This window comes from Solenopsis invicta, chromosome 1 (assembly GCF_016802725.1).
Source record: "Solenopsis invicta isolate M01_SB chromosome 1, UNIL_Sinv_3.0, whole genome shotgun sequence".
NCBI classification, from domain to species: Eukaryota; Metazoa; Arthropoda; class Insecta; order Hymenoptera; family Formicidae; genus Solenopsis; species Solenopsis invicta.
Genome location: NC_052664.1, coordinates 32975280 through 33003079, shown reverse-complemented (window position 1 = coordinate 33003079; position 27800 = coordinate 32975280). Strand labels below are relative to the sequence as shown.

The following is a 27800-nucleotide window of genomic DNA, read 5'->3' as shown; positions in this document are numbered from 1 at the left end:
TTGCGCCGACCAATGATATCGTTTTACTGGAACATTAGCTTCCGCCTAGTTACTTTACGCTTTTTACGTTATTATCGTTACGTCGAATCTAATTTCCTGCGTAAGAAATGCTGTGTATACATGTATTGGTAACACATGTATTACTTAAATAAGCAGAACAAAATTGAAAGATAGATAATGATATCAGGGTAAATTAAGAAATAGTTTTATGTCAAATTTATTATTTATAATAGCTATTCTGTAATAACATTCTGTCATATCCAATTTTCTTGCGATATGTTGATACAAAATTTTAAGGTTATAGTTGTACATTAATAGATATGTCCGTGTTGCTTGAATTTCTTGCATGTAAAATGCTTTCATTTTCTTAAATGCCTAACATATATTTATTTTGTTTTAAATATATAAATTTTTGAAAATTACGAGGAACAGGAATATATGCCCGCACAAGTTAGATTTGCACATAGATGATTCACACATACTAGTGTGCAGAGTATCAGTTCCACATGAGACGTATTTTCCGAGACGCGTAAATTACAAGAACCATTTGTAAATTTGGGGTGACACTCTTTTGGACACAGCACGATTGGACACCAACCAATCATCTTGACTTATCTAACCAAACCAACGGAAAAACTCTAGGCATCGGCCGCTGTGAGTGGTGGTGTCCAATCGTGCGGTGTCCAATCGTGCGCACCCCGTAAATTTGTTTAGCATTTCTGTTAGAGAGTACAAGAGAAACCCTAATCAGCAATTGGTTGCATTAGATACGCATTTCTTAAAAATCCGCGAAATACGCTTCATGTGAAAGAAGACTTTTAAATGGCGTAACATATTTTAGTAAGTTACTAGAATACGCAAATTACGCTACGCAAGTTACGCTCCATGTGACGGCACCCTGACTCCGCATTGTGCTAGGGAATGCAGTTGAAACAAATGATAGTTGTCTAATTTCCTAGCGCTACTTTAGCGCATATGCGTTGACTAGTGGAACTAAAATATTGAATCGAGCTTTTCGTATGGTGCTGATGGTGCTCCAGAACACTTCTGCTGAAAGAATGCGCGCATTTTCGTACGGCCCATCGAAGAAAATGTTCGCGTAGTATCGTTCAGAAAGATCGACCGTGGACAAACTTTGACTCATTTGGCTAATTTGCGTGAGAAATTGATTGATCGGTACCTCTTTCACCATGGACAGAAGAAAAATGTCGTGAGTAAAAAATATGTCGAGACATTGAAGACGCCCAACGCTATAACTGTGCGCTGTCATCTGCCTTTTCACACACCTTATCGGTTTTAACTGCGACGATTGCCCCGTTGACCATCGATACATTTTTTTCTTAACGGAAAACGGATTCATTTGTAGTCGTAATAACGCCGAAATGATCGTCGGAACTTTTTTTTTCGTTATCTTGTCGCCGGTTGTCAGCCTCCTATCTATTTGCGCGAAATGTTCAGATTTTATAGATAACGTACATTACTTTGATGTAACAGAAATTCACGCGAATCTTCGGTGCTTCGTTACAGCAAAAAAATATTTGAACGTAAAGATATTTCGTAAATTTCTGATTGATAATTTGATAGGTTATCACAATTTTTGCAATATCGTATCATAACTTAATAATTCTACACATTGGCTTCTCTCTCTTCTTTAACGTTATTTTTTGCTTCCTTTAATCTTTTATCTATCGTTATATACGTATTTAAAGTAATATTCTTTGTAAACTAAATGTAAAAACGCAAACTGATGTTAAATATATTTTGAAATTATTTAAAGCCATATTAAATTCATTAAGCAAAATGTAAAGATACACTGGCAACTCTTCCCATAAATTTGAGCTAATATAACGACGGATAATATCAATGGTAGATAATATCTCTGTTTCTATCTGCAGAAGTCAAACAAAATTTGTCTTAACTATTCGAGTGGAACGTATCATTTTAATAATAAAATGACTGGATCTGTATGATCCCTGTGATCAATCTAGCATCGTATTTCATTGACAGATCATTTTATTTCTATCAGCATATTTTTGATAAAATTTATAGTAAATACTTAACAAAGCTATTCTCGACAGAGATACCTGGAATATATGGGAAATTATAATTTTAACCTCTAGAGGACCTCTAGAGAAGCCGATATATCAGTTTTTAATTTAAACGAACGTTATTACTTATTTTGTATTGTATGTACGCTTAAACATTTATTACAAAGTAAATTGCTGTAACTTGGTATAAAGTTTTTTTTTATTACTTTACTATTACACATCCCAAATTTTGGTATAATAGTTTTTCTAAAAATATACAATACTATAAAACTCAAATATAGGAAAAAAATTTGTTTATACCTAACTGAAAGTCGATATATATTGGAGTAGCACCATTTTTTTCAGAGATCGATGTAATAAGTATTGTCGTGTACTCAACAAAATTCTGAATCCGAAACTGTAAAAAAATCACCCAAAAACTTACCAATTCTTGGAAGGTTAAAATACTTATGCTTATCGAGATATTAATAACAGATTGTTTTTTTGTAAAATTTGATTAGTACGATTATATCAATTTTGTATGTTAATCGTGTTAACTTGATACAAATTTCTTAATTTATGTCCATTTGTTCTTTAGTACAGCAGGGGATTCCCTTTATCAGATTTTGGAAGTTCCAAAAACTGCCACTTCGGAGGATATTAAAAAGACGTATAGAAAACTGGCCCTGAAATATCATCCTGACAAAAATCCTAATAATCCAGAGGCAGCTGAAAAGGTTTTTTTTTTAATTTATCTTTTAGCAAATATTTACAATTTTTTAACGATTAATTTTTATAACCGAATGGCACGTAACTTCTCGAGCTCTAAAGACAAGATTTTTACAAACACAAGTATATTATACACATATTTTTCTTTCATATTCTTTTACGTAACATTGAAAATTTTGAAATTTGTGCTTTCTGCAAATATATAATATTATATTTTAAACCACTGTTTGCAGTTTAAAGAAATAAATAGAGCACACGCTATACTGACAGATCTAACCAAACGTAATATATATGATAACTATGGATCTCTTGGTCTATACGTCGCGGAACAGTTTGGAGAAGAAAATGTTAATGCTTACTTCGTTGTCACCTCTGGATGGTGCAAGGTAAGAATATGAATTTGTTTAGCCGTCACTTCTTTTCAATTCCCAAAACAATTGTTTTTTTATGATTTAAGATTAACTATGTTTTGTCTTTTGAAACATTTAAAATTATGTATGAATGTGCGTGTGCGTGCGTGCGTGCGTGCGTGCGTGCGTGCGTGCGTGCGTGCGTGCGTGCGTGCGTGCGTGCGTGCGTGCGTGTGCGTGTGCGTGTGTGTGCGTGTGTGTGTGTGTGTGTGTGTGTGTGTGTGTATTGTGTGTACTTGCAATGTATATACAATGTATATAAGATAATTATCCCAATTACTGTCGCTCTTTTCAGTTGTAGCATTAAAATAAAAAATATGAGAATGTTGTGTATTACAAATATTTTGATGTTAAACTGCGATTATCATATAATCGCAGGCACAACGATATAAAATGTTCGATAAGTTTTATATTTATAAAATAATTAAACAAGTTAGGAATGCATCTCGGAATGTAGCTGCCATCATTTTCTAATGAGAAGAAAAGTAAAACTGCATGTTTCGAAAGTACATGGAAATGTGATATTTTCACTTTTTTATATCTACTAAAGCAATTGTATGATCATGTTTAAATGATATTTAAATAAAATAAGCATAAAAATGTAATAGATTACTTTTAACGTAATTTATTGAGATGACAGCATTAGGAATAATCATTTAGTTAGAACTTGCCTGCATTACCGCCGGTAATGCAGTAAATGCATGAAGAATATATCTATTACGTGCCAATTACTGACAACTTCTATTCGAGAAGTGACAACGGTGCGTAATTAACCTTTGTGCTCTTCGAATTACGTGCTCTAACCGAATTACGAGAGGATTGAGAGAATTATGTAAAATGTTGTTTGATTTTATGAAAAAGACAGGAAGAATAAATAACAAATGAATAATAAATAATAAATATGTACTTTATATTAATCAAATGAATAATTATTGTATTTCTTTCTCATTATATATTGTTATATAACAAAAATATAGTAATATGAAATATAATAGATATGTTATACAAAATAAATTATGTATAGCAACCATTTTTGAAAATTGGTTAATGCAACCCAAGATTTATATACCTGCAGGATGGTTTTGGTAGAGGTGGCAGTATTAGATACGCACCGATAGTGTCAAACGGAGAGTCAATATTAGATACATGCGGTAGTAATCGGGGGACATTGACTGGCAGTAATAGATTCAATAGTATATTTTTCATTTCTTTCACTATATTTGAATAATCGATTCATTTTCGAGCTCGTTGCTATTATTTCGTACGTATTAAACTTGTTATTACTTGAATAACGATAAAAGAGAATGTTTGTTATATACTTGAAATACTACAAAATAAGCACAATCAATTACCACTATGTGCATGAAGCGGCAATAATTGAGACAGTTACCCTACTTATTTTTTTCAAATAGTTATAAAACGCACGAAACATTAAAGACGCCTTCGAGGAGCGAGCGCACTGGCAGCCCTACGCAGCACTGTTACGTCATTTTATCTTTGTTGTTCATTAAACGTAAAACAAAGATAGGATGACGCGATAGCACTAATATAATAAGCGTCTTATATGTAGAAAATAGAATAATGTTTAAAATAATATTGTAAATATATTTTTTTATACATTCTCATTAAAATCTCATTGAGGTAGATATATCGTTAATGAATATTTAAATTGAGGATTGTGACAACTACAATCGCGCGAAAAATATATTTTCATTATTTTCAGGCTCTGTTCATAATTTGTGGATTACTTACCGGTTGTTACTGTTGTTGCTGTTGTTGCTGCTGTTGTTACTTCTGTTGTGGTAAATGCAAACCAGCTCCTCCCGAGGATTCCGGTGCATACCATAATTTACAGGTAAAAACGATTCTTGTACATTTTGTGTGACAGGTTTTATACAAATATTAAAACTAAACAGATACGAGAAAATTAAATACATGATGATAAATGATATGGATAAACAGTAAGAAATAGAGGTAACAAATATGCAAAGAAAATACAGATATTCGAAAGATTTTATTTACAAATTAATTAATTATCATACCAAGCCGACTGAGGAACTCTTTCTATTTTCTTTTTATTTTTATTGCCTTTCTGAAAATTCATTGTCAATTTTTAATAATTCTTATGATTTTAGAAATAGCACTGTGCAAAAAGAAATATGTTCTTTCCCAGCAGAAATATGTTTTAAATCCCAAGAATATTGTTTTCTATACGATTTTTAATACGAAGAATGAGAAATATAATTATTACATTTAATATAATTATGTTCAAACCAAAAAGAATTACGCTTTATATTTCCATCTTATATTTTTCATCTTATTTACAACATGGTATCGCTTTCTTTTACGTATCTTTGACACTTCTGTTTTGTTTGGTTGCATCGCAAAGTAGTACAAGGAATTAGGCAAAGATACGATGACACCTATACCGTTGTATCTACTTTTGGATTTACTTTGAAATTTAATGTGTCCTCGTGCAACGCACGTGATTTTGTATTCGATTGATTCGTTGCTCATTTATATACGTAATCTACGTTGCACGAAAAAAGAAACGTTTCTGTATTACTTGTTTCTATATTGATTTGTATGAAGAGGAGAAAACTGTTCTATGGATTTAGCAATCTTTGTGTGATCCATAATCCCCGTTGTAACTTTTTAAACTTTCCGTATTAATGTTAATGGATTGTTCCGTTCAATGCTGATGTTTCAAATATTGATTCTTTTTTTTCTGTCGACTCTATGAATTCTTTGGCGTACATTTCAATTTTCCTTCCGTAGACATAAACTTTTAACTTTGATCGAATGTAATTTCTTTCTCAATATTAACGTTTTCTGAAAAATGATGAAAAGAGTTTGAATATAATTAAAGGAATGAGCATTGATAATTTTTTCTTGCTTTAAAATGTTCTATCGACAGTCACTTTGAGGCAAAAATTACTAACGTATCGCCAATGAAATCACAGCCGTAGTATTTGTAATCTTTAGTCGACGGAAGACACTGTCCGTTTACCGAATTATTCTAAATTAGGCCTGTCCAAGTTTTTACTCGCGAAATGTTTCCACCTGTCTTGCCGAATGATGTAATGGAGAAGAAATGAAGAAAAGACAAGGGAATGTGTAATAATTAATATCAATAAATTATCATATGGACGCGTTGTATTTAGCAGAATTAGCTATATCAATCATCGGAAAAACTTGTAATAGCACAAACGATTACAGGTGGGGATTTTTCAAGAGATTCTTTCTCTCGATAAACTTGGACAGGCTTGTTATAAATTCCGTATTATGTAACATCTATACACATCTAAATTTAGCGGTACAATTAAAAGACATTAATATTAATCCAACTAAATACAATACATGCATGTAGACACAAACGTATATAGTTGAATTGGAAAAGTATCGAAATATAAATCTAAATTCTCTTTTATATTTATACGTAAATTTTTGGCACATAGTTGGAAAGCATGTCAGCGAGGAAAGAATATCTTAGTAGATATCTAATTGCAAAAACAAGCGATTTAAGGAGTTCATGCAACTTACATATTATCGACGTATGCATAAAAGTTTGTATTCATCTAAAAAGTGCAAGTATTACTCGATGTCTTTTTAGAGGCACTACAATTATAAACGCTTATATCGGCTTGGCACAGCTCTTGAAATTTTTAGCTATAAAAATTTAATATTAGACACACACACACACACACACACACACACACACACACACACACACACACACACACACACACACACACACGCACGCACGCACCAAAGAGAAGTTTCTGAACTTGGTGGTATAATGAAAAAATATTTTTCATGAAAAAAATGTACAATATCGATGTAAATAAATATACAAGTGTGTAAAATTTTCTCTTAAACACTTTACTTTTTAGGAAAATAATTTCAATTAATTAGAGAAATTAATAACATATTTACGTCGCTTTTATAATCTTGATATATATTATTAAACGTAAGATTTTATATGCCAGCGAGTTGTTTTATTCGCAGCCATCAAAATACATGTAAAAATACATGACGTTCTACGAAAGTAATGAATGCGATCTTATATTTATATAACTTCTTTTGTAATTTGAATTAAAATTTTTGTTTATTTAATATTTTTCTACATTTTGTGTTTTGACATTTTTTGTGAACGATTATTCTCTTTTCCATTATAAATTTGATGATATCTCACGACACATACATACATGTAGATACACGCCTGGCTTTATACATTGATAGTTTGTTCCTGTATACAATTGTATCGATATACAATTGAAATGAGACATCGTTCTTGTACATAAATAGCATTAAATAAAATTTTCTGTGCTTTTTAATTAAAAAAATATTTTTCGCACATACGCGGTACATAAATTTAATTTTAACATTATTGTTGCTAGTTTATTTAATTCATCACACTTTCATATATAGAAAATTATGTTTGTTTAGTAAATTCTCATCAATCGTTGTATATCTGTCATTTGTCTGACGCAGCACAAACTGAAAGTGCATGAATCCTTATCGTTACGCATGTTACGTTTCGTTTTACAGAAAGTCTTACATAGTTTAGCGGTTTTGTTTATGTTATTATTGTATTATAGCGGAACCTGAATCCAGAGGGTGTTGTGACAGATCAACCGCGAGGTTTTGGCAAGGTAAGTTTTCACAATGCTTGAAGTTTGAGTTATTTTTCTTTTTTTTTTTTTGCTATGATTAATCGTAAATATTGCTTTCTATTTTTGTTCTTGTTCGAACATTATGTCGGAACGATTTCGCACAGATTTTGCGCAATGCACAATGGTAGATTTCTTAATCATTTTTTATTTAATATTCGCGCTCACTGCTACTTTCCTTTAGTCAACAGTGCAAAAGATGAATTATCGTAGCGTCCATATATTTCTGCACAAATGCATGATGTATTTGTAGTTATTCAAAATGGCAAATTCTTAAGTGGATTCGTTCTTATTAAATATTATAACATATTGTAACGTATATAGAATTTGAACGTGATAATAATTTGTAAAATTTTTTACATCTTAACGATTAACACTTTAAACCTTTTTAATACATAAAGATATGAATTTCTTAAACGTGAAACGTCATAAAATACTCATTCTTTCAATGAAATGTTTTTTTTATATTTATTTTTATTTTAATAATGCATTCCTATTTGAGATCAAGAAATTGTGTCACGTATTAATCAGAAAATATATTGACAACAAATTTATTGAAATAGGCATGTATCGTAGTAATTACACACACACACACACACACACAGAGAGAGAGAGAGAGAGAGAGAGAGAAAGAGTGGAGGAAAAGAGAAAGAGAGGGAGAGAGAAAACAAATGCTTCCAAGTAAAAGAAGCAATTACGTATTTCTTTCCGTTTATTTGTTTTATAATTTCATACTAGGTATATTTCTTCAATTCCAATAAGTTGCGCTAGTTTGAAAATCTTAAGTAAATTTACAATAATATTATATAATATTATTTTAATATTTATATAATAATATTTTTTTTTTTATTGTAAAATTCGTCATCTTTATTACAATCCTTTTACGTGTATTATCTCAAACACGTCACTCAAGCAAGTTGACTTGGTATGAACGTAAAATGGTAGGTACTATGTAGATAAAATTGAGATTATTTAACAACTGAATTGAAATAAATATTCAAAAATGTAACAAATTATTACGTATATTTACACATATAAGAATAATTTTAGAAAAATGTTACAGTCAATATAATTTTAGATACGAAATGTCAAATTTATATTTGATTGCGTTAAATTGACGAATTTTTAGATTATAATTAACAATCTGAAGTACATAGAGTAAAGTATATCGAGTAGTTTTCAAAATTTTGAAAAAACCGCAATTTTTTCTTTAACTTTAACACCCTGTACCTTTGAAACTAAGCTGCAATTTGAATTTAATCGGATGTCAGATATAAAGTTGTCATCTTGAATTAATGTGAAGAATCACCTCTTAAAATCTTTTAAAATATTTAGAGAGACATTCTTACGAGTATAATTCTTTATTCGATATTTTATAATTGCAAGAGAAAGAAAGGATTTACGATGAAAAAATATGATTTATGACATCAAAATTAATATTAATATATTCTTATTACTTGTGCAACAAATATAAAATTTATTTCAAATGGTTTAATGAAAGATATTGTATTTTTCAGAATTGGAAATGTTAAGCGTTACCGTTACTATTACTTTTTTGTAAAAAGCAACTTGTTACAGTTATTCATTACTAATTTTAAAAAGTAACGATTCGTTTTTGTAATGCTAAACTGTAAGATGTTAGATTTCAAAGTTACATTATTCAATAACCAGTATTAAATGTAATAATTAACTTATTACTTTTTAAATTAATCTCTACACAGCAAGCTTTTCTTCGTGTTAAGTTTATCTGATAATTCTTCTAATTTTTTATATTAATATTTTTTTTCTTTTTTAGAGTATACTCTATAAACATTTTGACTGTAATTTACAAACAGAAATTTTATTAAAAAGTTTCATTGTTTTTAAAAGCGCGCACTTTGCAATAAAGAATTAAGACTGGATTCCATATTCATTGCCATCACAGAAAATCTATAGTTTACATTATACTTTTCGTTGCGTACATATACGTATACTTTCAGTACTGTCAATGATTGTCGGAATACAGCATAAAACGTTAGATACAAAATATTTTTTTAATAAAAATATTTTTTTAATATTTAAAATATGTGTTATAAACATATGAAAATAAATAAAATATACAATTGCATTTAACGGAGTTAATGGCTTTGATCTGGCACGTCGATTACTGTACATATTTGCGTACTAAACAAGTGCGTGCTATTAAATTAAGCAAAGATAAGGGAAGTAAACTAATGAAAAAGATGGTTGAATTTGTAATATTGTTATGTTGTTGAAATGTAACGACGTTACCATTACCATTACCGTTACAGATGGAAAAAAAGTAACGATTGTTATCGAAAAAGGTGACTCTCTTTACGGGTAACGGTGTTACGAGTAATTACGCGCTAAACTCGCCAAACTCTGATATTTTTCGATGTCCAAAATATACTTTCACAGGAAGACGAAAGCGACGATGACGCTGTGACATCTCAACCTCAAAGTGGTGCGTCGCAAAATGCTTCTAATATACAACAACCAATATTTGCCATGCCTGCACCAGGATCAGCGGCACCAGCGACAACGGTTAACGAAAGCACGAATCTGAACAGCGGCGGTGAACGTGTGATTTATACCACTGGTATTACGAGTTCTTGAATGTAGAAAATGCATATTATGAGTTTTATCTTTTGCATATTGATTATTCAAACCACATCTCTCATCCAAAATCATTCATTCTACTTCTTTCTTGCCCACTCTTGTTGTTAATTAATTATTTTATCACTTTTTCACATGGATAGCGATTTTAGTAAACGTTGAAAAAGACATTGATAAAAATTCTGAAATAATTTTTTTAATTATGCCAATTATGTTAGTTACATACTTTAGTAAGTATGGTTACTTAAAAAATTTTAATTTTAAAGTCATTGTCGAAAGGTGTATAAAACTACGATAATTGTAACTTCTTTACATTCTAACCAAACGGAATGTAGAACTTTAGCGATATCTTTTAATATTTAGTTTTTTTTTATATATGGCAAAATTATCCACTAGTTTGCCACAATTAGAAATTATTAAAACTGTGTTGGAAAGATAGTGCGTGCTCTTCCACAGAGATCAAGCGGAGATCTCTGTTCTTAATAAGAAAATGCTAACGCGTTTTAATCTTCAGAAAAATAATATTGAGTTTTTCAAAGAGCTTCACATTTCACAGCGATTCTTCATATAATTAATGTAGTGAACAAATTAGTTACTTACGAATGTATGCTTTAGTTAATTATTTTATCGTAAATTCCCGTGAATAACTGTATATATTCAAATAAAAACGTGTAATATAAATATACATATCAAAGAAATAGGAATACGCTTAATAATACTGTTTAGCTCGTCGAAATATCCGTAATTCCTAAACTGCAAAATTTATATACGGAAAAGAAAATAATGCATATTCGCTAGGAAAGATCGACTCTAAATTGACTTTTGAGAAAAATCAATAAAAAAGATGTTTTTGGTGTTTCAATATCATTAGAGATATCTTTTTAATGACAAACTAACTTGTTTTTTTCTTTTCCTAGCATAACTACTAAAAAACATCTATTCAATATCCAATTATTTATCTCTGTCGAATCGTCTCTTAAATTTTCTTTTAAACTAAATTTCATTTAAAATCAATAAAAGAAAATAGTTTTGTTTATTTAAAGTCTAATTATTATTGATGCTTCGATATTTTCAACGTAGCAAAAAAAATTGATTTTAAATTAGCCACCGACAAATCTATCGTTAAAGCATTTCTTTTTTTATTTGCTTTCAAAAGTTAAAAATGTAAATTATTATCCAGTTGCAATCTTAATATATTTTTTTTCTTTATATCTATTTTTTTCTGGGATCACACAAGTTTTTATTTAAAAAAGACTTATACATGTTGCACTTACGAAAAAGAAATGTATACATTGTTATTTTAAATAACTTTTTCCGTATCACTGCGTGCGTGCATGTAGTTATTAGTATACACATATCATATTCCAATTTAAATATTTAATTTAAACATTACATTAAATGTGTATATACACATATATATATATATATATATATATACTTTTTTATAAAACTTCTTGTACAATACCATTAGTAATGAGAACAAAAAGATGTGTGTGATATAAGCGTGTTTGTACGTGCGTACGTGCATGCGTATGTGTGTGTATTGGATGTACAAATCAATTCAGTGCCTTTTTATACATTCGGTGTCTTGTAACTGTAAAATTAAATATTTTTCCACTCTTTTGCACACAAGTGTGGATCTCTATGTTTTCAAAACACTATATAATATCTTGGCGACGCAGGCGATATAGCTTTACGAAACAGCAGTGAACACGTGGGCATCCGTGGAAAAACAGCATTTGAGGCATTTTTTCGCATTTCATTAAAAAATAATATTGCTGAAGACATGAAAGTATTTTAATCCGCTGTCTCACGAAACGTGCAAAAAGTGGTATCAAATGTTTCGGAGTGGAGATTTCATTTTGCAATACGACAACATTCGGTCACGTGTCGCGAAAAGACGAAAGACGTCATTTCGATTGGGAAAGTTTTCTTCGTGCAGATTTTTCCCAGACTTTACCATCTGTTCTCGCGAACCGCCTCGACATCACTATAATACATATTTTAAAAGACAGTGAGAGAGATTGAAAATTTTGAAAACTATTCGAAACCATCAAGTTTTTTTTCGCGGTGGTATTTGTCAGCCGCTCGATAAACGGATCACAGAAATTAATGAAAACTATTTTAAACGTTAAACCTCTATTTAACTTTTTATGAATAAGCTTGGAATTTTATGAAAAAAGGCAGCAAATTATTTTGTACGTCTAATATATTGCGTATGTATTACGTGCACACATTCTTTTCTTTATATTTTATAAATAATTTATATTATTTCGTAGAATTTAATAAAAAATTCCAAATTTCTTTACAAAGTCTTTAATTCAAAAGTATTGAAATTATCAGTTGTAATAATAAATTACACTCATATTTACTTTTACTATTTTTACTTGTAAAAAATACGATACTCTAATTATCTGATAATATTGATGATAATATAATATCATATTTCATCATATAAAAGCATGTGCTGACGATAGTAAAATAAATAAGATTTTTTTTTAATCTCTCGTTTGTTTTATCACTAATAAGATATTTCAATGTAGCGGCTGCCACAAATCCATTCATAGGAGCCAATGCACCTACAAGTGACACCGGACCAACCAGATGGTAGACTGAATAAACTCACCATGGAAAATCTGTTACACAGACATTGAATTCATATTTGTAGTACCGGATCTCTACTTTAACATAGCTTATAAGTTGTCTTGATTGTCTTGATAAAATAGGTGGTAATTGGTATATGTTATAACGTAATTTATAACGTATATTGATACCTAAATTATAACGTTATAAGTTATAAATTTTTTTTTTTGTATATTCTGTATCTCTAGAAATCGTTATTACGTTGTATTTATTCAAATAGTCTCGATCGAAACGATCTCTTTGTATTATCCGAATGTAATTTAACTAACATAGCGATCTTCCACTGTATAGAAAATTATTTTACAATTTTCTCGTACATGAGTAGAGAAGTATGCTTTACACTTGTACTTTTCTAGTTTATAAAGTTTTTTTTTTATGTTTTAGTGTATTTCTAAAATAGAATTTTTAAAAGATTAGCACTTTTGCGAGCAAAGAGTAAACTAAGACGAAGCCTTTGATAAGAAATATGAATTCTTATACCAATTGTGTAAAACACGCGCGCGTGAAATTACTCAGCTACATAATATAAAATAATAGTCTTTCTTCTCTTTAGAATATTTGCACATAGTATCTTAATGTGACCATCCATCTTCAATTAAGTTTTTGAAATAATATGTAACATTTGGAGATATTATAATAATTACACATTATAGAAAATATGAGAGTATCAGTAGAACGAAAAGGAACGATAGGTCTCGAATAGAGTACGAAAGCATTTTTTAATCACTTTCAAGTTGGCTACTCGTTGAAGGCCTAATTATAAAGTTGTGCAACGTTTAACATTTATCTATAATATAATTAATAAGCTCTTGTTTTTCAATTTTCAAATTAGTGCACTCTTGTTTAATGAAAATTTAATCTTGATCATTGCTTAAAAAATTGACATATATTTACTAAATTTATTAAATTTTGGAAAGAGGTGCACTTACAAAGAAAATTGATTCAAATTTATTTTAAAAAATACTATACACACATGTGAGTGAGTGTGTGTATGTGTGTGTGCACACACACACACACACACATCAATCTCACAATTTTTGCACCTGTGTATATTGGTTGTTAGTAATGTTAAGAAATGATATTCGCGTGTGAATAATCTTTATGAAATATATAAAAACTTGTTACGATAATTACCTTTTGCAAACTAAATCTCGTACCGTGCATTTATGACATTTGAGAGTATCTCTTAAGGATAATGATGTGTAATATTAATCTGAAATTCCACTTATCTTAAAATTTTACGTCGTTCCAATATATAGCCTAGACCAAAAATATTAGGCACGTTAAATTTTTTTCAAGTATTTTTAACTGGAAGGATTTAAACAGAAATAAAAATGTTACTTATCCGTTAAATCGTTTCTAAAGCCCTTTAAACTCGTGTATAAAATAATCAACGTATGAAATGGATATTACAAATAAAACAATTCCAAATAAACGGAAAAAATATAGCTACCTAATAATTTTGTCCAAGGCTGTATCTGTTTATTCCATTTGTTTCATCTAATTTACTTAAAAATCACATGTTTATTTTATACATCGGAGTAAAATTACTGATGATATAATTCAATATTTAACACCATGATTTCCAATGATTTATTTTTTAAAAGAAAGTATAACTCTTGAAATGAATAGAGGGTATAATCGAAGTAAAATAAATAAAATAAAGAATAAACATTGCCTTTATGCAAAATAAAACTTACATTTTTTTTAAGCATTTTATACCTTGATGTTATTTTGTAATAAAAAATTAATATTAGAATCATACACATAATTTCCGAATATCAAATGATTATTTGATTCTGATTTGAATCTCATTCTTTAGAAAATTAATAATTTTTTACAGACAAAATTATTTCGAAACGATTTATCGATATTACCGCTAAAAACAATTTTACTCTCGGTGTCTCAAAGTTGTAATTTCTTTTATCTATATATGCATGTATATTGCATTGACTATTATACTATTATTACGGTGATTAAACGACGAAAAGATTAGAACACGTCTTGGTGTGATGTATTCTGTAATATCTCTTACAATTAGATGATACGTACACAAGCGCGAAGTTTAGACGTAACTTTTTGTAAAAAGTGTAATCTCGCGTATGTATCTGTCGATTAAATTTTCAAATTTTCACGCCGCGCACGTGAACGCACGCATCGATTAAATAATATTGCATGTTTACAATAAGATTTCTTTAATTATAAATATCTATCTGTATATTGTGTCGAATGTGTGATCGTAAATGGCAAATATTGTCAACGTGCAAAAATATTTTCAAACCGTTCCAGCAATGTAAAAAACAACATGGACATATATATTATATATATATACATACAATCGCGCGTGATGAATAGTTGATCGTACATAATTTATATTATTATATATCAAAAAGTGTGAGATAAATCTAAACGACTGAACGTAATATACGAAAGCCTGAATTTTTCACAAGATATGCGCGTAAATATCTGTTAAAGATTTTTGTTTTTTAAAACTACTTCGAATAAAGTCAACTTTTAAATATTTTATTATGTCATTTATATCAAGGTCCATTATAGCTATATCGAATGACATTACCGAAAATGAAAAATCGAATGAATTCTTTTTTTTCGTAAATAATTGATCGATAGATAAACTGTCCCTCCTTCACTTGATTCAACTGACACAATTTTTAACTATTTAAAATTTTTTATTTATTAAAATCGAAAAAAATGTTTTGGATATAAAGTATGTCGCTGTGGACTTGGCGGCGTATTTATGCTATCAAACGTGAAAATGTCAACTTGTTTTCATCGTGTGTATAGTAAGAAGAAAGAATTCGTAATTCAACATAGTTGTGGTGTGAGAGAGAGAGAGAGAGAGAGAGAGAGAAAACCTTAATTACACATTTGTTTCAAGCAATAGCATCGAATTTATATTAAGTATTTACATAACAATTTACATTATAAAATTTTAATTTACAACAATATTTTTTAAACTTTATTACTCAGGAATTATAGGTTTTTTTTCTTTTTTGCTATTTATTCGTCATTAAAGTGTATCTTATACCAATTTACAGAAGTGTACGGAATGTTCTCGGTAAAATAATTATATACGTATATATATGGAGATTGAAAGAGAAATTTCAATTCAAGATCCGTATATACTCGTTCAGTTGCCTGTTTCGACAATATTAATATCAATGACGATCGCGTAATAAAGTTCTACCTATTACATAGATATATAATTATGTTTATTACATAGCATACTTCTACTTAATAATGTTCAAGACATGTACTATGTTCATGTAACTTCGTACCAAGATTTAATTACTTGTATTATTGAAAATGCTGTACCTAAAATGAAAGAAGTAAAGAATTATTGTAAAGCTAATACTATACGAGAAATGTAAATAATAATTTAGGTTGATTCAATAAACGAAACAAAATACGTTTCGAGTTTCTTTCGTCATTCTTTCTTCTAATATTTAAAGATTTTTTTAATTGCAAAAAATTTTTGAAATATCCGCCATTAGAGAACAAAGGAAGAAAATCAATTACTATTATGATGGATGATTGAATGAATTGAATCAAACTTCACGCGTATAATATGGATTTTCTCAAATAGGATCGATAGGATAAATACAAACATTGTGTGTTATTAAACATTCTTTTCTTTTTCAATTTCTTCTTTTCTTTTTCTATGCTCCAAAAAGATCTTGCGCCACCAGCTTTGAATAATTCTTACGGAGCGTTCTTGCTCGGTCGTAGCTAAAGATTCGTAGAAACGTGTAACTCTAGGTTTTTCTTTTAAAATAGAATATATCTCTTCTTGTCGCTTCATTTCTTTCTGCAATGAATAAGCGCGCAACGAATTAAATCGCCACGATACAATTTTTTTCCGCAATAGATTACGCGCGCGCGTAAATGCATGAATTATATATTGTAGATATACAGGGTGTCCCGTAATGCTTCATAAATATTTCAGGGATTGAAAGAGGATGAAATTTTGAACTAAAAGTTTCTTTGCCCATTTTGGCTCAGATCATTATTTACCGACTTATTAACGGTTAAAGTTGATCAATCAGATTGCGCTCAGCCGAAGCGCCCAGAAGCGTAGCGTGCCGTGGGGCTCCTCGCGCTTACTGTAAACATTCTCCCGATTAAAATGTTATTCTAATTCTTCATATTAATAAATAAATAAATCAATAAATAAATCAATAAATAAATCAATAGGTAAGTAAATAATTAAATAAATAGGTAAATGAGTAAAAATAAATTGCAATTGAAAATTTATCTAATTTTTGAATATTTTTGATTCTTTTTATTATTTATTTATTTATTCGTTTGCTTAATTCAATTATTTAATCCATTTGTTCATTAAGTTACTTAATTTCCATGGCTAACCTCGTAGCGATGGGGAAAAATTAACTACAAGATGTTTGTCATGGGTATAAAAGAAGATTATTGGAAAAAAACATTAACAAAATAAACTGTATAATAAATAGTTTGTTAAACATATTCTTCAAAAAAATGTTTTGACATGTATCACGCATGATTATTTTGTTTTATTGTTATAGAAACCGATAAAGCTATCCGTTTTTATTTAAAATTAGATTTATAAAAAACTGTTTAATTTGTTTGAAGAGAAACTGTTTAACAAATTGCTTGTAAACAATTTATTTTGATTATTTTTTGTTAGCATCTTAATATTGATGTGTAACATACAATTCTACCTTTTTTTTTATAATTTGATCACGTTATAAACGTACAATTAAAATTAAACGTACAATTAAAATTTACGAATACGTAATTAATTAAATTCTCAATTGTCACTTTCATCTTTTCGTTACACAGTAAACAATTTTTTGTAAAATTTAACATACATATTTTATTATGTACCAAACAGTAGATTTGAAATGTAAATTCTAAGCTACATTAATAAAAGGCACGTGTCGACATTATTAATGTTAATTTTACTGAAGAAATGTGTTTCCACAATTTGTTTCTAAATTATGTCATTGCTATATTTATTTTATGTTAATTCTTTACATTTTTTTGAAGAATATGTTTAACAAACTATTTATTATACAATTTATTTTGTTAATGTTTTTTTCCAATAATCTTCTTTTATACCCATGACAAACATCTTGTAGTTAATTTTTCCCCATCGCTACGAGGTTAGCCATGGAAATTAAGTAACTTAATGAACAAATGGATTAAATAATTGAATTAAGCAAACGAATAAATAAATAAATAATAAAAAAAATCAAAAATATTCAAAAATTAGATAAATTTTCAATTGCAATTTATTTTTACTCATTTACCTATTTATTTAATTATTTACTTACCTATTGATTTATTTATTGATTTATTTATTGATTTATTTATTTATTAATATGAAGAATTAGAATAACATTTTAATCGGGAGAATGTTTACAGTAAGCGCGAGGAGCCCCACGGCACGCTACGCTTCTGGGCGCTTCGGCTGAGCGCAATCTGATTGATCAACTTTAACCGTTAATAAGTCGGTAAATAATGATCTGAGCCAAAATGGGCAAAGAAACTTTTAGTTCAAAATTTCATCCTCTTTCAATCCCTGAAATATTTATGAAGCATTACGGGACACCCTGTATACATATTATATATGTGTATAGAAAAATCACCTCCAAGTTGTATTTATCCCGTTTGTCTGATTTATATTCTTCGCCAAGTTGCTCCACCATTCTACATCTGTTACCAATTTCTGTATCGTACTTGGTCGTTATCGTTAATAACTTGGAGTCGGTCATCGATCTGTATGCAATAATACATACGATTACAATATATTATACGATTTCAAATTGATCGAAAAATTGATAAAATTGAAATGTATGCAACTTTCAAAATATGATGATTAACAATAAGATTTCGATAACGATATTTTTGGAAGCATTTCAAAAGTCTCAAATCAGCTTTCAAATGCTGTTTGAATCAAGTTTTTTCTCTCAACATTACAAGAATTTGATCATCGAGTGATTCGATGATGCTTTAATTTTGGTGCGTAGTGTACAACGTACGTGTATATAATATAATAATAATAATAATAATAATAATAATAATAAAGAAATGTTAATTCAAATTTTATGCACACATACTTTCGCTTACGAATAACTTGTTCCAATTTTGTATTTGTATCTTTCAAGGACTCAAGATCATCGATAACGTTTTCCAGTGCTGACTGTATTTGGTTTTGTTCGTATTCCCATATTTTACATACGGCAATTTGTTTCTTCTCATATCTCGTGCTATCGTGCAAAGTAAAGTGTGAAGATAAATATGTCAAGTTGTACATAGGTATATGTATTACAATATTTATATAGGCACACAAGGACATATACATACTTTCTCACATAAAGTTACACGCATAAATGTATATACTCCATGCGCGTTTCAAGTACAAAAGTATATCAGCTGAGAATTTTATAATACATCTACAATCTACAACATTGTTGAAACATTTTGACGCAATATTAATAATGTACGTCTCTGAATAAACGACTCTGCGATATTACATTGCAACTTATTGAAATACGAAATGAGCTAGTTGCCATTTTGAATTCGGATGGATTTATGTTATTTGTATCATTTATATTATATTTGGATTTAAATAGATTCAAAAAATCTGAAGCGCGAATTCGAAAATGTCAAAATAAATTTAAATTTCTATCCATTTCAATTCATTTTCGTTTACTGGATTACTTATAAACTTACAATTAATTATAAATGTAACGTTAATTGGATCGTTTTATTATGTTTTTTCCAACACTGAGAAAAAAAAGTAAAATATACATATAATTAGGCCATGTCGAGTAATGAGTATATATGTACACCCAATATGACCTAAATTTAATGATACTTTTTCTTTTTGGTCTTCGATCGCTACATGCACCCACACATATTAGTGAAATATTTGAAAATATTTAGAAATATTTCCTATTTATTGAATCCTAGCCATCAGTTTTTAATTTTGGACTTGGCAAAAAATTTGAAAAAAATCTTAAAAACCATATAGAGTATTGCAGCTTATATATATAATTTATTTTCTTTAAATATAACAAAAATAATACTTGATAAGTGAAGTTTTAATTAAATGTGCAGCATGTAATATCTTACAATTGGTTCTTTTAGTCGCAATAATTAATATAGAAAGATTGAAGAATAAGTACTTGGTATTTGTGACGTATTCGTTGCATTTTCTGTCAACTCCGTCGATAGCATCTATATTTTTCCTGTGTCGCTTGATTATGTCCTCGAGCGTTTTTCTGTGATTAATTCGTAGTTTTTCTAAATCCGTAGTAGACTCTACGGAAAAGTAAAATTATAATAAAAATTCTATTATTAATTATTTATTAATTTCTGTTCCGCGAGCTTAATTCGCATGTATGTATGTGTACCATCATTGAGATTTAATATTTCTGTAACTCTCGAGGGATTTGTATATACCTCTTACCTACTCGCAAGATCGAAAAACACATATTTTTAGGAATTTTTTTTAAACTTGATAATCTTTTGACACTAACGTTTATGTATTCAAATATACGTATTTTAAGGATAATTCAATAATTTCTTTTTTTATTGTGAAATATCAAAGTAAAGAAGATATATGAGCAATATCTTTTAGGAGCAGTCTATTAGAAACGTTTTGCAGCGACCATGCACTCTAGCCTTGAACCGATTCATCTAAAGTCTAAAGGATCGACAAATTTAATTAATATATAAGACTAGTGCCCGATTCTTCTCTCTCTTTTTTTTTAAACTTGATTTGCGACAAAATGGCGGTGCCATGAGATTGCCATTTGTTCAAAATCGAAGGTATGATCTTTCGACCAAAATATATTTATCTTTGAATCTCATGCATTTAAATTTTCCACGCGCACAAGGATTAGTAATTAGTATGAAAGGTCAATTGTCAAAGTTCTGATAAATTTAAATATTTCGATGTTGTCCGAAAAAGGAAAAAATATAAATTGTAATGCGTGTCATCGATTCACAGTTGCGCGGATAATTTTAAAACGTATCGTATACACTTATTCCGTGTGAGAAGTTATATATATTTTACTAGCAACTTCTTCAATAGATTTCTTCCGACAATGCCAAAGCTTTCTATAATGTAGTTTTTTGCTTCTCTCTTGTTCCGGCGTAAAATTTATTCTGCGTACAGCATGTTGCAAAAAATAACGAATATGATGCACAAAAAAAGCCGATGTCATTGATTTAATATGTTTACTCGTACGAAGAACGTCGATATGTTTATCAAAAATCTATAAAGAATAAAAATAAGAGTGATTAGAAAAGTTTATAAATTTATAAATTCAAGACGAGAAGAAGGTATAATTATTTTATTATTAATTACTTAACTAGCAATATAATTTTATTGTAACTTTTAGTTCACGACACATCCTTGCTGAAAATTTTTCTTAGAATTTTTCATATAATTTTTCAGAATTTTTAAACTCTACGATTAAATACGATTATCGAACTATCACAACTAAAAACAACCTTCAGTGCTTTGCAGACTGCTTGGTCAAATTTGAATGTATCGTACCGAGTTTCTTTAGAATATACATCCAATTCTTCGTTAATAGATACTGAAATATAATAAAAATTTTTAATCATTAGAATTAGAAATGGTGAATGAACGAATGAATGCACGATCCAAGATATTGTATATTGTACATTTGTATGTTATAAGAGAGAAACAAATATTACATCGATCCTAGAAAAAAATTGTCATTATATATTTTTTAAAACCTCATTGTATTACCTGATTGCGGCAAATGTTTAGGAGAAAATTCGATATTGCACAAAAGGATATCGTTTATTATGTTTATTTCATCAGTTGTAAGGATTGCAGATAATTCAGGATTCAACATAAGAGAAGGCAAAGCCCCCTAAAATCATAAATCGTAACGATATTAATAATAAGTGAATAATAATTTAAGTGATATGCTGTTAAAGTAATAGTATATTAATTACTGCTAATTCCATTTTTTCTATCGCATATTCAAAAATAGTTTTTACAAGCGTTAACGTAATTGATTCTCTTCCAAATTCTCCCACCTTTCTCGCACGTTCGTCGTCATATCCTTTTTTAGCAATCCTTCGTAACATAAAATTTAGCATAATCCAATTGCAATAAATTTTTAAACATATAAATTAAGATACATACAATATGTTGTGCGTAATAAGAAATATATTCTGTCTGTTTTAATTTTACATTACTGATATTATCATCGTTATATGTATGTGTATCATTGATAGAAAATCCGTTCACAGATATCTCTCCATTTACGATTGCGAATGGCCAAAATTACGACTAACGTGCGCAGTTTCTCGCGATAATTTTTAAATTATTTCAGATTAATATATATTAGGTTAAAAATATTAATTTTATACAATATGTAATACCAAGTATATTACAATATTTTTAAGAAATGCTATTTTGTCATTCTTTCTCAATTGATGTCTATAATGATTTTTTAGTAATAAAATTATTTTACATATTTATATAAAATAATAGACTAATAAAATGTCAGTTTAAATTGACACGAATACACATGTATAGCAGTAGTTTAGCGCATTCAATGTTACGATAACGTTTAACAACGTTATTCGACTTGTAGCCAAATCGGAATGTAACCTTGTCGAAGGTAGAGTGATATTTGTAATTAACATTCAATTTGATACTGTGTACTTGTCTCTTGTACGTATGTACAAATGCATAAAAATTATTTGTAGGTATGAGAGACGTGTAAGAAATTTTACGTTTATATATTCTTAGACAAATACATACATAATATAATTTTGTTTCATGAATCCTTGTATCCTTGTTTTCCTGATTTTTGTATAACTTTTTAGCACAATTATTCAAAAGATGACATGACGCAAAATATACATGTATACATACAAGAGAGAAAGTAAAAGTTGAAAGAACAAATAAACATCAACTAAACACCAATGCTATCGGTCTCTCTCTTTCTTTATTCAGAAATTCTCACAGTATTATCTTGCCAAAAGTAAATAAAAGCGATAAAAATATAGGAGCATGTAAGTAAAAGATCCAGTTTTAAACTTTTATTGTGTGGAATACGTAATAAGAGACGTGTGATAAAAAAAATTCAATAAAAATGGATTATTATTGTTTGCCGCATATCCTAACTGATGATAACGAAGGCCAAGCGAAATAAAGGCGATAAATAGAAAATTAATAAAAGACACAGCAATTGTATTCATCATTTTAATCTTATAACACGTCTATATATTATACGTACGTTAGTTATATATGTATGTAAGATATAGGCGACAAACGGTATATCGTACGGTTTACTTGTAGAATTCATGTTCAGATTCATCTTTCTTAATATTATTTTTATAACCTTTTTCAAAATCTTTTGCTAAAACAATGTAACGATTTTCACGGACCGCGTGCATTCCTGCCTCTTGACAGATAGCATTAATATCAGCGCCAGAAATTCTATCTGGACGTGCTACATAATCCTCAAGATCCACTTCTTCGCTCAAGTTCATTTTCGCGGTAATTGTGGAGAAAATTAAGCGCTTCTGTCGACGATCGGGTAATGGAAATTCAATCTTACGATCCAATCTACCAGGACGAAGCAACGCAGGGTCCAACGTATCCGCTCTGCAAAGATGTAAAAGTAGAAATAACAGCAAATGTATCACTCGTGACGACAACTATAATAAAATGAAATATTTAACATAGTTAAAATTGACTCACCTATTTGTCGCCATGATAACTTTGACATTAGTCGTCTGATCAAAACCATCCATCTGATTGAGTAATTCCAAGAGAATACGTTGCACCTCACGATCTGCTCCAGTTTGAGCGTCGAATCTTTTTGTAGCGATAGCATCTATCTCATCGACGAATATTATAGCCGGTGAATTTTCTTTCGCCAAACGAAACACGTCTCGAACCATTCTCGGTCCTTCACCCAAATATTTTTGCACAAATTCCGAACCCACTACGCGAATGAAGGCAGCTACGAGAAAGGTAATAATATGGTTAGAAAGTTGAATAATCATTTTTTATCAATGCAATTGGATATTTTTCATCTATTTAGTACCAGTGGTATGTCTGGCGACAGCTTTTGCTAACATAGTTTTTCCACAGCCAGGTGGTCCGTACATAAGTACACCTCGTGGTGGATCGATACCAATCTGTTTGTACAATTCGAAATGAGTGAGAGGTAACTCCACTGCTTCTCTGATCTCTTGCTTCTGCATGTCCATTCCACCTATATCACTGTACTGAATATCTGGTTTCTCATCTACATCACAAATGCATTGCATTTTTATATTTACACAATGTTTTTATATTTTTTTTTATCTTAATGTAATATTTATATTTACAAGACCAAGAAAGGAATAAATGATGGCAATAAAAACAAAAATGATTGCCAATTGTCAATAACGTAAATCAATTAAAAAAAAAAACATTAAATTAATAAGTCTAATTCTATTTAGATTTTTATTAAATTTTATTTTTAATGCTTCAAATTTTATTCTCACTTCTTTTTTGACTGAAATTTGACTGAAATTTTTGATTTCTCTGATACCTATCGTACAACAGACATAAAAAAAAAACTGTTACCTGCTTGTAACATGGAAATGCTAGAGTCAGCTTCCGGTGGCAATACATCCACTAAAGCATTACTATGCTTGTGTAGCGCTACACTAGCGGAAGGCTTCAACAGTTCTCTGTCTATAGTAGATAAAATTCGTACGTAATAATTTGAGCCTGTTGTAGAACCCACTATACCAGTATTTTGATCAACAGCTTCTAAAAATTGTCCAATAACCAAAGGTACACTCTGGATACGTTTAACTTCTTCTTGCGCATGCAAATATTCTTTCTTCAGGTTACGTTGTTCATCTTTGATATATTCTTCTTGTACCTCAAGAAATTCCAGCATTCTTTGCAGCTTCTACTCGAAGAATTACAATATTTACACATAATTTATAACACATACTTTTTACATATGCATATACTCAGCGTAAGGCTGAGTAAGTTAATATATATTTTTATTAAGCTAATATAATTAAAATTAAGGACTTACAAAATTAATTTAGTTACGTTAAAAGTTACATAAACAAAAAACTAACTAGTTACAAATTACATTAAGATTAAGTTAAATTAAAAGTTAATTTTAAAAAGTATTATTCACATTAAATTACAAATTCATAAGATCAAAACAACTATAGATCATCAAATAAGTTTAATATTTTATTTGTAAATTAAATTTGTATGAAATAACAAAGAAATATTGATTTTTATGTAGCAATGTATTTTTTTCTTTCGTAACTTTTCTACAGATAAATTTTTGACTTAAGAAAGTTGGAAAAAAAGTTAATTGCATTTAAAAAATCACTATTAAAGTTCAAAATTAAATTATTTAAAATTAACTAAATTAAGTTAAAAATTATTACATTTTCACTTCATTAACTTTTAACTTTTCAAGTTAAACTAGTTACTACCTAACTCTGCATGCATGTAAGTACATTTGTACATACACATACATTCATGTATACATATGTTGCATTTTATATGTGCTCGTGTGTTCATGTATTTGTTACAATGTGTTAACAATTCTTTTAATATAACGTTCAATGCTCAAGGAACTGTACAACTACTTTATCATCATAAATATTACTACCAAATTATTTAACTGATCAAAAATGACATTTGAATAATCAAATAAAAAACACAAATGTATTTTTTTAACCCTCTGAAAGCATTGGTTTTTCGATACTTTCTCCCAGTGCACATATGGATGCTAGCTTATATTTTTTTAAATCTAAAAAAATTTATGAATTTGTCAATATTGTAATTGAATATTTTATAGTTACTTGATAAATATTGTTTACTGAATTTTATTTTTAATAAACTTTGGTGCAAGTAATGAACTTTGTCATCTAGCATTCCGTTTTTAACAATAACTAAATATAAGGAATATAAGAAAAAAAATTTGTCAAAATCTTTTCAGAACATTGTTTTAATTAAAAACATTTTTCATAAATAATTATTAAAATTGTTACTTATAGTACAAAATCCCATGTGGGATCACATGTGGGGGAGGGGAAAAATCTATGCGAGACTTTTTAAATTCTTTGCACTTGGCAATACATTAGTCTTTCATAATGGCTGTGAAGCCTCAAATCTCTTCTATCTCTTACTTTTTTTTTAAAGAGTAAAGCCAAATAGACAGATTTGCTCGTTTACAGTTACAAGTGCATATTACTCTACGAATGCCGTAGACACGTGTGTACATGGAGAGTTAAATTACTCTAGATTTATTTTGAAAATATATGCCCATATACTCGTACAGTATTATAATAATGTTATATATACATACACACACACACACACACGCACACACACACACACACACACACGCACACACACACACACACACACACACACACACACACACACACACACACACACACACACACACACACACACACACACACACACACATATATATATAAAATGTATTATGAACGTTTACAATACCTTATATTTAGTGTAAAGATCTTCAACGTCCAACTCATCTCCAGCTCCTGTATAATGACCAGCAGCTGGTTTACAATCAATTTCACTTACATCCTGAAAAGATAAGCATAAATTTGAAGTACACGAGTACGTATCCGTGTATGTGTATCATATTGTATACAAATTTTATGATTCAAAGTTACCAGTCATAATCCCATAAAAGTATTTAATAATTTGAGTTATACATAAAAGGTTACCGTCGTCTTCATATAGACCCGGGGATAAGCAAATACGATTAATAAAATTCGAATATAAACGTACCTTATCGGGTAAAATAATGCCTAGTTCTTCCATCGTAACCTGAGAAAACTGTACGAGTTAAACGAATTACCAAACGTCGATTCAAACAATCCGTATCAAATGGTTCTCAATTGCACTGAACTGCTATATGCTGCTAAACAGTACTGAATGACTTCAGATTTTTGAGCATTATGTCGAATACCTAACCTCATAGTAGAAAGACAAGGGTATGCTCTTGCGCATCGTAATGGCGGCCAGCCAATGAGAATCGTATTGGATTTCCACCTCATCACTGCGTCACATTAAGCGGCAAATTGGACTTTTCTAATAAAATTAGCTTAATAGTATTAATAAATTTTACGTAATTTAATATTAAAATTACGGACAAATGTTTTTCTTGTGACGTTTGTTAATCTTTATATTTTTAAATTTTTTTTATAAATCTTTATTGTTTAACGTCTCCCGCATCAATGATATCAGAGACAAAGCATATTGCTGTTGACATTATTTACATGTTTTGAAGGTAACGATATTCCAAAAAACAGAAAAGTCAAAATGACATCGATTTAACATCAAATTGATCAAATATGCTAGCGATATCGTGCTAAAATTATAAAACAAAAAACAGGGGATACTTTAAATTACGATATCTCGCTAAATAATGGGTGTAGTTTTTTTTTTTTTTTTTTCACTTGAAAGAGCAAATTCCGTACTTTGCGATGATGTTAATGATTATGTTCGCCATTTTTTTCATTAGGTGATAGAGAACTGCAAATTTCAAGATTTTCAATATCTCAAATATGTCCTTATTCAAAGCCAATCACATCTTTGAGTAATTAACTGAATAAAAGTTGAACTTAAACACCTT

At 29.3% G+C, this 27800-nt stretch overlaps 3 protein-coding genes across 7 annotated transcripts; 1 reads left to right on the top strand and 2 right to left on the bottom strand.

The window, feature by feature from the left end:
- Positions 1–997: 997 nt before the first annotated feature.
- On the top strand, positions 998–16278 carry LOC105198275 (dnaJ homolog subfamily C member 5). 5 transcript variants are annotated; one of them, XM_039454869.1, is made up of 8 exons: positions 998–1210; positions 2626–2764; positions 2990–3142; positions 4890–5021; positions 6625–6732; positions 7768–7821; positions 10258–10438; positions 12999–16278. In XM_039454869.1, exons 1-8 carry the CDS (start codon positions 1191–1193, stop codon positions 13064–13066), a joined length of 855 nt encoding a protein of 284 aa, XP_039310803.1. In that variant the 5' UTR covers positions 998–1190; the 3' UTR covers positions 13067–16278. The 5 variants fall into 5 exon arrangements, with proteins under 5 accessions (XP_039310803.1, XP_039310828.1, XP_039310848.1 ...); XM_039454894.1 differs by lacking the exon at positions 12999–16278 and having other exon boundaries at positions 10258–11159; XM_039454914.1 differs by lacking the exon at positions 6625–6732 and having other exon boundaries at positions 999–1210.
- On the bottom strand, positions 15984–22024 carry LOC105194726. Its single transcript, XM_026139850.2, has 7 exons — positions 21881–22024; positions 21616–21704; positions 21176–21377; positions 20283–20418; positions 19212–19361; positions 18741–18870; positions 15984–16924 (listed from the first exon to the last, which is right to left on the bottom strand). Exons 1-7 carry the CDS (start codon positions 21987–21989, stop codon positions 16736–16738), a joined length of 1005 nt encoding a protein of 334 aa, XP_025995635.1. The 5' UTR covers positions 21990–22024; the 3' UTR covers positions 15984–16735.
- Positions 22025–23320: 1296 nt separating this feature from the next.
- Positions 23321–27151, bottom strand: LOC105194725 (26S proteasome regulatory subunit 6B). The gene is made up of 6 exons (XM_026139849.2): positions 26954–27151; positions 26654–26746; positions 24731–25064; positions 24204–24407; positions 23855–24119; positions 23321–23758 (listed from the first exon to the last, which is right to left on the bottom strand). Exons 1-6 carry the CDS (start codon positions 26984–26986, stop codon positions 23440–23442), a joined length of 1248 nt encoding a protein of 415 aa, XP_025995634.1. The 5' UTR covers positions 26987–27151; the 3' UTR covers positions 23321–23439.
- Positions 27152–27800: the final 649 nt, after the last annotated feature.